Genomic DNA, 12,304 nt, shown 5'->3' with positions numbered 1-12,304 from the left:
CAGAGCATGCACCCACACAGGGAGACAGAGAGAGAGAGAGAGAGAGAGAGAGAGAGAGAGAGAGAGAGAGAGAGAGAGAGAGAACCATAGAGACAGAAGGCTCAATTATAGTCAGGACTTTCACAAGTCTAGAAAACTCCAGAATGACTGACAAATTGAAAAAAGAAAACTACAGCCTTTGCTCTGGATTCCTTTGCCTTGGGCCTGGAAGGGAAACTACAGCCCTGACAGCAATCCTGCCAGGCAGGAGGTGGTGGGTGAACACCTACTGAATAGCACCCAGGCTCCCATCCATTCTCTGCCTCTCCTATGGCCATCTGCCACCTGTACTGTGAGCAAGAGCTGTCTTCCATGATCCTGCACAGGCCACAGCAACCTGTTTACAGACAGCTAGAGTTCCAAGGCGCTCTTAGGACAAGGGACTCGGGATGCGTCCAAATGGACAGCAAAGCCTTGGTCAGAGAATTCGTTCCTCCCTTTCTATTTATGCCGGTGTAAACACTTGCCAGGGAAACAAGGCATGTGGGCATGCGCAGCCCTGCGGGCCCTGGGGTGGCTGCAAAAGGCAACTGGAAAGTCACATGTCATAACATTGGAAAGTACATATGCAGCTATTCTTAGGCTTGGAATGTATACACTGTCTGCCTGCCCGGCAGCCCTCGCACAGCGCTCTAGAGCCGTGAAAGTGCCTGCAGCATAAACAAATCCAGAACTCTCCTAGGACAGAGCATTTGCCAATAGAAGGAAAAATTTTATTCAGAGCCTAAGGTAGAAACCTCCTGAAGGGACGAGACAGACCCAGCATCTGTGGATGTCACTGCAGCCAAACAAGGTAAGTGTCCCTAACACTCCATTCCTCGGCAGGCAGACTGCCTGTGCCACCAAAGAACCACAGAAGTGTTTGGTCCTTGTTCCCTATAAATTACATATTTAAAACAAAGCCCAAAGACCATGCAGCCTTCTCTCTAGATCTCGCAACAGCCCACTGTGACCCCTCACTTCTGTCCAGTGACCAGAAGACCACACCCCCAGAATGTCAGCCTTGGGGAAGAACTCACCCCCAAAAAGGGATTCATAGATGAATTTACTGACAAATCTGCTGAGGATCTGGACAAAGGCAAATATTTCTTGCCAAATGCATGGACTGTTTTCTTGTGTTGGGCTAATCTGTGAGTCCCTGGCCATCAACTTTAGGTGAAAGATGCCTCTTATCTCTGAGGATAATCACAGTCTGAAGTAGATCACTTTGTGGTCTGGGGTGAGGATGGTTCCCTCTTCCGCCTTCAGTGTGCTCTGTTTGTGAGCCCACGGACTTGGAAAATAGATAGTGGTGAGAAATGAGTGGAGAATGAGGCTTGGAGCCCCCACAGCTAACCCCTTCGGTAGACACTGCCAGAAAGCCTTGACCTTGCTTCCATTTGGGGCTTCCCTCCTTCTTTGTAGGATGGATGAGGAGTCACCAGATGGGGTGGTCTTCAAAGACCACGACTTCTCGTCTGACTTGTTGAGACAGCTCAATGGCTTAAGGCAAAGCAAGATCCTGACTGATGTGAGCATCTGCTCCGGAGCCTGGGAGGTCCCTTGCCACCGCAACGTGCTGGCCTCCAGCAGCCCCTACTTCAAGGCCATGTTCTGCAGCCACTTCCGGGAGAGCAGAGAGGCCAAGGTACAGTTGAAAGGCATCGGCGCCACCACCCTCGAGCAGGTCATCACGTACGCGTACACGGGAGAGGTGCGCATCTCCGCGGCCAACGTCCTCCCACTGATGGAGGCAGCTGCCATGCTGCAGTACCCCAGGGTGTTTGAGGCCTGCTCATCATACCTGCAGAGTCAGCTGGACCCCAGCAACTGCCTGGGCCTGGCCAGACTCGCAGAAGTCTTAAGCTGCGAAAGCCTGAAGAAGAAAGCCAGGGAGGTGGCCCTGACGCGCTTCCCAGAGGTGGCGGCCTCCGCTGACCTGAAGGAGCTCTGCGCCGTGGAGTTGAGAGGCTACCTAGGAGATGACAGGCTCTGCGGAGAGGAGGAAACGGTGTTCGAGGCCCTCATGGCCTGGGTCAAGCATGACCTCAAGGCCCGGTGGCCGCACCTGCAGGGGCTGCTGGAGCAGGTCCGCCTGCCGTACATCCACCCAGCCTTCTTCCACCACTTCATCGCCAACGACGCCCTCCTCCAGTCCTCGCCCGCATGCCAGGCCATCCTGGAGGTGGCCGGGAGGCAGATCTTCTCCTCCTACGGTCCCAGTGCCCAGGACTGCAAACTCCTGTGGCATATCCCCCCAAGGAGCTCCTACCAAGACTTCCTCCTCCTCCTGGGGGGTCGGAAGGACAACCAGCAGACCACCAGGGATGTCTTGCTCTACAGCCTACAGACCGGCCGGTGGCAGAGCCTGGCCAAACTCCCCGCGCGGCTGTACAAGGCCTCGGCTGTCACCTTGCACCGCAGTGTGTATGTGCTCGGCGGCATGGCTGTCAGCGAGGGCAAGAGTCTCCTCAGCCGCGGAGTCTATATCTTCTCTCTGAAACTCAACCAGTGGAGGCCGGGGGAGCCCATGCTGGCAGCCCGCTACTCCCACAGGAGCACCAGCCACAGGAACTTCATCTTCTCCATCGGGGGCACTGGAGAAGGGCAGGAGCTCCTGGGGTCCATGGAGAGGTATGACAGCGTCCGTGACGTCTGGGAGAGCATGGCTGACATGCCCGTGGCCGTGCTCCACCCCGCCGTTGCAGTGAAGGACCAAAGGCTCTATCTTTTTGGAGGTGAGGACATCATGCAGAACCCTGTGCGCCTTATCCAGGTAATTGACTGGTCCTTCTTACCGTGTTAGTACCAAGTATCTTTGCACGCACGCACGCACGCGTGCGCACACACACATACACACACACACATAAATACACATGCCTGATATAATGGCATATACACACACATATTCATATGTGTGTCTTCAGTCATGTGAACATGCATTTACATGCACATATATAACAGCATAAGCATGCACACATATACATATATGCATACACATAATCATATACAGATACACACATACAGGCACATGCACATATATGTATATGCACACATACATGTGCATGTATTCAGTCCCGTGTACATTTATCCACATGAACATGTATAACAAACAGTATAAATATGCATGTATACATACATATGCATACACATAACTATATGGCACATTATATATGCACATATATCATGACATATTCATATGCAGACATACACATATACACACATATAATGACAAATATATGTGCACACATACATACGCATGTATACATTCATGGGTACACACATGTGCATGCATATTATATATGTTTATACACTTGCATGTGTATGTGTATACTTGTGTATACATGCATTCATGTGCACATACATAATGGCACATACATATGCACAGATGTCATAAATATGTTTGTGAATATATGCATTCTTATATATTCATATACATATACATAACTGTATGCATCTGTGTGTATATCCGTATACTCTTATTTATCATGGCATACACACATCTATGCACACATGCATATATATATATATACATCTATGCACACTATATATATATATATATATATACCTTTGTACATATGCATGCATGCAGATATATAAGGGAATATGCACATGTGCATATATGCATGCACATGACATATATAATAGTATATGTATATGAGAACAAATACATTTATGCTTGCATGGGCATATGTGTACATGTACATGCCCGCATATGTATACATGTACATGCCCACACAGGCACACACACATATATATGAGCATGCACATAGCATGCATACACACATGCACATATTTGCCTTGTGCAGGGAATAAAGAGAGGAAGGAACTTTTCAGTGTTTTTTTTATTTATGAATTTTTGTTGTGAGACTAACGCAAAGTCACGTCAAGGACACTCCCCATCACGAAGACCTTGTCTTCGCTTGAAGGAAAAATAATCTAGAAGTTCAGGCTGAAACATATTGAAAATCAGACAGCAGTCCTGGAGTGGCGCCATTAGCCCCCACTCCACGCCTACTCCACGCCTCTGCCAACAAATCCCCTGGAGCCTGACCTCGGATCACTGCATGGGATGCCGGCATCTGTGCTTTCTGAAAACCTCAGGAGACTCTAAAGCACGGCTGGGTCTGGGAGCCTGGGCCTTAACCGACAGGAGAAATTCATCTCACTCACACAGTCCCTGAGAAGTTCGGCAGAGGCTGACTTCAGAATCCCGGATGCTGCCCACTTCGCGCGAGCGTCTAACAACTGCTCCGTAAGCGGCAAGCTTCTCCTGCTGTGCAGAAGACCCCACGGTGCGGATTCTGTCCGTCCACATGCTTATACTGAACACTGGCTGCTGTAAAGGCTCTGGAGACCTGGGAGGAAACAGAAAATTACATTTAATCTTCAAGCCGCTTCCAAGACAGCTGCAGTTCAGAATCTGAAGATATGGGTGCTCAGTGCTTGGGGGGGTGTCCTAAAGGGGACCAGAGGGGATCACAAAGAACATGGGGGTCCAGAGGACTCTGGAGGAAACGGTGTGTTTGGCTAAGTTGAGCACAGAGAAGAGCTGATGGATAAGAAAAGGGTGATAGAGGAGGGAGACGGCAGAGTGGATGGTAAGAAGCTAGAACCAGGAAGTAGCAGAGGGCCTGACTGGGCGCGAAAGAGCTGGCCGCTGAAGAAGTCAGTTATCTGCAGAGGGAGAGACGGATCCTGGGTAAGGGTCCTTTGTAGAAAGACCCAGAAGAAAAGGAGGAGGCACAGCGCGCTGCTGGAGGAACTGAGAGCGTGGCATACAGTTGCCAGGCAGAGCAAGGAGGAGGAAGGCTGCATGTCAGACGGTAGCTTGGGAGCGAACAGGTGTGAGTCCTGTGCAATCCTCATCATCCCCTCCCCACGCTACCCCAGCAACCTCCTCGACCCAGACGCTGCCTCCAAGCTCCTCCGATCAAAATTCTGGAACGTTCCAGAATGGCCAGTGAAGACAAAGCCATTACAGCTGGACTTTGCAAATCTTGTCAAGAGACTGGGATGGTAACCTGAGAGGAAGGGGCAGAGAGAGCATCAAAGCTTTTCATGCATGGCGGAGAAGCAATCAGATTTGCATTTTAACCCCCTCCAGACCCATGGTTCTCAACCCGTGGGTCATGACCCCTTCAGGGGTATTGAACAACCCTTTCACAGGGGGCATTTATCAGATAGCCTGCATATCAATATGACACTTACATTACAGTTTATAACAGTAGCAAAATTATAGTTATATAGTAGCAGCAATGAAATAATATGGTTGGGGGGGTCACCACAACATGAGACACTGTATTAAAGGGTCACAGCATTAGGAAGGTTGAGAACCACTGCCCTAGATGCTTTAGAGAAGGGACCAGAGGAGATCCAGGGAGGAGAGCCCACCCATTGACTTGAACTGGGAGAGGCTCGACTCTGATCCCCAGAAGAGATCCGCCAGAGCGCTTCTGTGGAAAGCTAGACCTCCTCCCACTTCTCTTGACTGTTCTCCCAAATAGCATCAACAAATAGGCTGGTGACATCACACTCAAAACGGTCACCAATTTCCTAAGAATAAAACGCAAAGCACAAACAAACTTCCAGCTAGCAGATCAAGAAACCCATAGTGCAACCAAACCAAGATCTTCACAAAGCCAAACAAATACAGACTTTGTGAGTGATCGTTTTGTGATACAGCTAAGGAAAGCCGGGAGTGGGTGAATGCGTTCATTTGCATGCTTTTCCTACTGGTGTAGCATTAGCTTTGAAGTGGACGTTCTACTCACTTAAATACAGTTTAATATGAGTGCTGAGAGTCACTTACGGAGGGAGCAGGTTGGGTTTTCAGGCAGAGTTAGAGGAGTCAGTGTTCTTTCCAGAGCTGTCTTCCAATGGTGTCACCAGACAAGGTGGACGTATAGAGTCCCTTTCTACCTGGCCTTTGTTCCACCTCTGCTGCTGGATGATGTAAAACAAATCCCGTACCATGAGGGAGTATCACTTCCCACCTGGATCAAACACATCCTTTGTTACCTGGCCACAGTCTCTCTGAGGTACTGTGAGGGTCGAGAGGAAAGGATAACGCTGTCTTTGAAACCAAACCCCAAGCTGAGAGAACAGAAAGGTCGGGAGGCAGCCAGCATTTGCCTTCCTACCGAGGATACTGCTTCTCAAGGAGTGTGTCACCACAATGTATTTTCAGATGAAGCCATGGGGCTTCCCAGCCATTGTGACTATACTCAGCCTCCTCCAGGCTTCAACAGGAAGAAGGAATTGATGTAGACCCCAGGGGGGAATCTCGGTCTCAAAAGCGTCCGTCCATCAGGGCACCCTAAGACAGCTCAACAGGTAAAGAGACTTGCCATGAAAGCCTCACTAAGTTTGACTCCCAGAACCCAGGAAAAGTGGAGGGAGAGAATAGACTCCACAACATTGATCTCTGGCCTCCACACGTGCCACGGCACGAGTGTACACACATATACACATGCATACCCACAATAACATAATAAACTATCAGGAAATGCCACACTCCCTCAACAGACCCATGACACTGGTGATCACGTTGGTCTGGATTGAACCAGAAACTATCGTTTCCACCCAGTCCAGCCGCAAGTCAGTTTCTGAGAGCCTCAACGGTCTAATCTGAAAAAACGAGGAAGAAACAGTGGCTACCTGATAACTTGTTTGTGAATGTCAACTTCTTCATGATACTTACTGATTTCTTTAAAGATGTATTTATTTTTATGCCGATGGGTGTTCTGCCTACATAGATATCAGTGTATCACATGGATGCTGTGGCCTTGGGGGTCAGAAGAGGGCATCTAATTCTCTGGAACTGGAGTTAAAGACATTTGTGAGCCTCCAAGTGAGTTGCTGGGAATTGAACCCAGAACCTCAGGAAGTATAACCAGTTCTCTTAACCACTGAGCCACCTTTCCAGCTCCTGTTTATTATTTTAGAGACAAAGTCTCATGTAGCCCAGGCAGACCTCCCTGTGTAGTCAAGGATGACCTTGACCTTGACCTTCAGCTCTTCTGCCTCCACCTCTTGATGGCCAGGATGACAGACGGCACCCACCACACCCGGTTTGTGGGGTTCTGGGGTCCACACAGGCCTCATACATGCCAGGCAAGCACTCTACCAACCTCCCTACATCCTCAGCCCCAAACTGTTATCAAATGGTAAGAATAAGGTCTTTGATAAGGCTAGAAATTATATTTTATATGGAAAAAATTTCAGTGACAAGTACTATGTCATTTTCATCTAGAGACGAATATCTTGATTCTTCTTTTCCTACGTGGAGTTCATCCTTCAGCTCCTGTGCTAAATTTTGCCTATTACTAACCAACTTATATTTGATATTTGAATTTTAAACTGAGGAAATCCACAGAATCATGATTGGATCCGCATTTCAGAGTATGGCTAATGAGTCTTCTCTTTGGTTTGTCTTCCTCTCTTGTTTCTCTTCTTTCACAAAAGCTCCAGTTCCTCTCAGGCATAAACTGTTCCAAAGCCTTCCTTACATAGCCTCAAACTTATTCTTGGTTCTCTGGCCCTCTTAGCTACACAGGGACATTTAGAAATATAAACATGACCTAGAAATAAAAACTATTGGAAAAAATGATTGGTTTCCTAAATATCCAAGTTGCTCCATTTCTCATTGAAATAATAAAATATCTCAAGAAGGTAAGTGAAATGCCTACCCCAGTGCAGAACTCTTGGTCCAGTTAATGGAAATATAGTCATTAGTTTCATGGGGATCACATGAGTAATTTCCGATACATCCTTCTTTCTGCCAGCCAGAGCTCCTTTATTGATAGTAATACCTACACTTTAAAACCTGAAAAGAAATAGAAAGAGAAATTTCATTTCTGATTCACCTTGTAAATGACTACTTGGGCCAGTGAGACGGCTCAGCAGGTAAAGGTGTTTGTCACCAAGACTGTTGACCTAAGTTCAATCCCTGGAACTCACATGGCGGAAGAAGAGAACAGAAACCCAAACGTTGTCCTCTGAACTCCACACTAACACACACACACACACACACCACATCCACCATACCACATACCACACATACACACCACACCACATACCACACATACACACACACACCACATCACATACCACACACACACATCACATAACACACACACACACACACACACACACACCACACCATACCACAGACCACACACATACACCACACCACATACACACATATACACACCACACCCACACCATACCACATACACACACACCACACATACACCACAGGGTTTCTCTCTCTCTCTCTCTCTCTCTCTCTCTCTCTCTCTCTCTCTCTCTCCCTCTCACTCTCTCCCTCTCTTTCTCTCTGTAATAAACAACTACGTTTTTTCTCTTTTAAAGAATTTAACTTTAAAATTTGATGCCATGATTCTGTTTCCCCTCAGGTGTACCACATTTCCAGAAACACGTGGTTCAAGATGGAGACAAGGATGATAAAGAATGTGTGTGCCCCCGCAGTGGTGTTGGGGGAGAGGATTGTCATTGTGGGAGGTGAGTGAACGGAGAATGACTGGCCGGGAACAAACTGGACAGCTCCTGGGGAAAATGGCTGCTGGCAGGCGAGTGTTACTCTACGGGCAGGTCTTCTGAAAAGCACATCCATCCTCTGAGGAGAGCGTGGAAAACCGGAAAAGCTATTTACCTGGAAGCTTCTTCCTGTCTCTCTATATAAACAAGGGATGGAACTGTACGAGTTCTGCAGAGCTGTTGTGTGATAAGATGCATTATGTGGCTAAAGCCGGCGGGATTGTTCAGACACATGAAGAAGAGATGTTTCCTGCCGTTAACCCGAGCTAGGTGTGGTGGCTCACACCTAAAATTTGAGCACTTGGGAGGCTGAGACAGGAGGATCGTCACTAGTTTGAAGTCAGTCTGTGTTACATAGTGAGTTCCAGACCAGACTAGTGTGAGACCCCATCTCAGAATAATAATGATAATGATACTACTACTAACAACAACAACAATGGTAACTAATGTATCATTTCTCTGTAAATACATGATATATTATGGTTAAGAGGGCCAGTTTAGGGGTCAAAGAGACGTTGGTTCAAATCCCAACTCTACCATTTAGTGGTTATATACTTTTTGCAAGTTATTCAACTTTCTATGTCTTGGTTTGCCTGTCAGTAAAATAGTGACCTTTAAAATAACTGCCCAGTAGCCTGCCATGGGAATCCATTTATATGTTCCCAAAGAAGGTCTCCTTCCTTGAATGCTATGGCTCTTGGGTCACACAGGGGAGCTGAACAGGCCAACGGGGCTGCCAAAGCTACTGGGAGGCAGAGTCTGCCCCTCCTCTACAAATGGCTTGCATGGCTGCCTACATTTGGGCCAGAGCCAGAGAGATCCAGATGCCAGCCCCAGCTCTGCCACATGCCAGGCCGCAGCAGGGTAACCTGGGCATGCCTGCTTTAGTTCCGAGTCCCAGCCTCGTGTGGGCAGGGAGCAGAAGCATGCTTCAACCACTGACCCACAGCCCCAGGGGAAGCCACCCACGGCTGTTTTATATGGTATTCAATTTTCAGGTTACACAAGGAGGATTCTTGCTTATGACCCTCGGTCCAACAAATTTGCCAAATGTGCGGACATGAAAGACCGAAGGATGCACCACGGGGCCACAGTGATGGGGAACAAGCTGTATGTGACAGGTGGGCGGAGACTGACCACAGACTGCAACATTGAGGACTCAGCCTCCTTTGACTGCTATGACCCTGAGACGGACACCTGGACATCCCAGGGACAGCTACCTCACAGACTCTTTGACCATGCCTGCCTGACACTCCAGTGCATACCCCACATGGCCAGCCTCACATGAAGGCCACAAGAACCTATGTTGGTCAAAATGCTGTGTAACGCAAAAGATTGGAAAACAGTTCCAAAGGCCTAGAGTTGAAGGAAGTCAAAACTTCCACTCTCTACACAGTAGTCTTTTTTTTTAAAAAAAAAAAAAAAAAAAAAAAAAGCCAGTGGGTGCTTTTTTGATTCCCTCCCTACCTCTTGAACCAATGCCAGAAATTGCACTATTATAACTGGGTAGGTCTGCATCACATCCCTTCAGATGGAGGCAGGGTTAACGACTTGATTGATGGCCCATACTGCATGGAATCAGACAGAAGATGTTTCCCAGAGGAAGAAAGAATTCTGGACACAGATGGACACACACACACACACACACACACACACACACACACACACACACACCATCCTTAGCATCCAGAGTGGGAGGGTTAGCCCAAGAGGAGCCTTAGAATCACTCAGGCCAGGCGGCAGCTTGTGAAACTTGTGATTGTGACTGTGACCCTACGTTTCATGGATACAGCACATTGAAAGTAGGCTCAGTTCGGTATCTACCTAGGGTCTGCAAAATTATCCTGCAACGAAAAACATACGAACAGAACCGCATTTGCTTCTGGTGCCAGCTGGTGCCAGATGACCTTCTAAAGCTGTGGGATTAAGCTGGGGTTTCATTTCAGCAACGTGTTAGGAAAATGGCTTTTCTGGGGAAAGCCAACAGATTCCTCAACAGCAACTCTTCCCTCCGGATATCAGGGCTGACCCTCCCTGTGGCCTCTTCAAGTCCAAGTGCCCCTCACACTCACTCAATGTCAGGCCCACGGAAAAGCTGAAGTGCCCATCAGAGGCTCTCAGTGAGGCCCCGATGGCATGATCACAGGGAAGACGTTTGGAAACATCGCTGAGTCCCATTCAAGATGGATGCACAGGGGTTCTCTGAGGTGAGGTCCAGAATTCTGTAGTTCCGAAAGGCATCCTAAGGTGACCCTGTCACTCAGCTGTGGTGGAGAATTAAAGCCCTGCTCTGCTGTGTGCACTGAAGACCACCATGGCTACTCTTTCCCATCCCGTCCTGACCAATGCTAGGCGATCTCAGTGTATAAGCAAAGTTGTTTCCCACCCACGGAAGCATCTGGAATAAATTTGCCATTCTGTGTTACATGCTGGAGTCTCTCTCCCTTCCCAGTGTTGCTAAGGCTTCTCCTTTCTTCCCGCGTTCACCTCAGGCTCTCTTCATGAGATAATACTGTGGTCCAGGGACTCTGCCAGCACCATTGACCCTGCCCCTCAGCCTACACGCTGCCCCTTTCTCTAGACCCTCCCCCGTTTTGAGACAAGGTTTCATGTAACCCAGGTTGACCTCAAACACACTGTGCAGCCTTGACCTTCTAACCCTCCTGCCTCCAGCTCTGGAGTTCTGAGATTACAGGTACGTGCCACCATTCCTGGGCTATGCTTCACTGGGGATCAAACCCAAAGCACCGCACATGCTAGACAAGCATTCTACCAACCACAGCCCTGGCCCTAATCCAGCCATTCTCCTTGAAGTCTTTAGTCGGGCTCCTGGTCCCATCTCTTCCTGAACATGGACTTGGTAAGGTACCCAGTGACAAAATGCTGCCCATACAGTCCGATTTCATGTCCTGCCCATGTTGGCTGACCACACAGCACATCACTGCCCATCCTCCACCTTGAGCTGCTTCCGCTTCCGACTTCCATGATGCCTCTTGCTCTTGCTTCTCCCCATGGTGACTCAGTTTTGTCTCCTCATTTTCATGACTGTTAAATGGGGATATGACGGAAGTTTCAGTTCTTGGTCCCTTTCTCGAATACCCTCTCTCCTTGGATGGCTGAATTCGTAAAATACAGGTAATTTGTGTATTATTCTCTTCCGACCTCTGCAGGCACCAGACATGTACATGGTGCTCATACACATACAGGTGCAACTAAAACATGCATACATATAAAATGTATGTGTGTGTGTGTGGTGTATGTGTGTGTGTGTGTGTGTGTGTGTGTGCTGTATGTGCTGTGTGTGGGGGTGTGTAGGTGTATTTGGTATGGTGTGGTGTGTGGGTGCAGGTGGGTGTATTTGGTGTGTGTGTGGGGTGTGTGTGTGTGTGCGTGCTGTATGTGCTGTGTGTGGGGGTGTGTAGGTCTATTTGGTATTGTGTGGTGTGGGGGGGGTGCGGGTGGGTGTATTTGGTGTGTGGTGTGTGTGTGTGTATGTGTGTGTGTGTGTGTGTGTGTGTGTGTGTGTGTGTGTGTGTGTGTGGTGCATGCATGTGTGTGTTGAAAATAGGTCATTCCCCTGTTTAGAATTTCCCCAAGCCCTCCCAGTTCACGCAGGTGAGCCCCAGAGACTGGTAAGATTCCTCAAACCTCAGTGCCGGCTCTCCACTCTTGTTTCAGACCTCGTCCGCCATCATGGTTCATCTTTTACTTAGCAGCAGCCATA

At 48.4% G+C, this 12,304-nt stretch overlaps 1 protein-coding gene across 2 annotated transcripts; it reads left to right on the top strand.

Moving 5' to 3' along the window:
* The first annotated feature begins 623 nt into the window (after nucleotides 1-623).
* Klhl38 (kelch like family member 38) lies at nucleotides 624-11,005 on the top strand. 2 transcript variants are annotated; one of them, XM_028871882.2, is made up of 4 exons: nucleotides 624-832; nucleotides 1,444-2,794; nucleotides 8,439-8,544; nucleotides 9,579-11,005. In XM_028871882.2, exons 2-4 carry the CDS (start codon nucleotides 1,445-1,447, stop codon nucleotides 9,866-9,868), a joined length of 1,746 nt encoding a protein of 581 aa, XP_028727715.1. In that variant the 5' UTR covers nucleotides 624-832; nucleotide 1,444; the 3' UTR covers nucleotides 9,869-11,005. The 2 variants fall into 2 exon arrangements, with proteins under 2 accessions (XP_028727715.1, XP_028727716.1); XM_028871883.2 differs by having other exon boundaries at nucleotides 1,444-2,756; nucleotides 9,579-9,693.
* The last annotated feature ends 1,299 nt before the right edge of the window (nucleotides 11,006-12,304 follow it).

The sequence above is a fragment of the Peromyscus leucopus genome, chromosome 20 (assembly GCF_004664715.2).
Source record: "Peromyscus leucopus breed LL Stock chromosome 20, UCI_PerLeu_2.1, whole genome shotgun sequence".
Classification (NCBI taxonomy): Eukaryota; Metazoa; Chordata; class Mammalia; order Rodentia; family Cricetidae; genus Peromyscus; species Peromyscus leucopus.
This window is presented reverse-complemented; position numbering and strand designations above follow the sequence as displayed.

Excerpts from the sequence above, each read along its gene's own strand:
- Klhl38 (XM_028871882.2), top strand. The coding sequence starts at position 1,445 with ATGGATGAGGAGTCACCAGATGGGGTGGTCTTCAAAGACCACGACTTC. Across the intron at positions 2,795-8,438 it reads ACCCTGTGCGCCTTATCCAG|GTGTACCACATTTCCAGAAA; the intron begins GTAATTGACTGG and ends GTTTCCCCTCAG. Across the intron at positions 8,545-9,578 it reads GAGGATTGTCATTGTGGGAG|GTTACACAAGGAGGATTCTT; the intron begins GTGAGTGAACGG and ends TTCAATTTTCAG.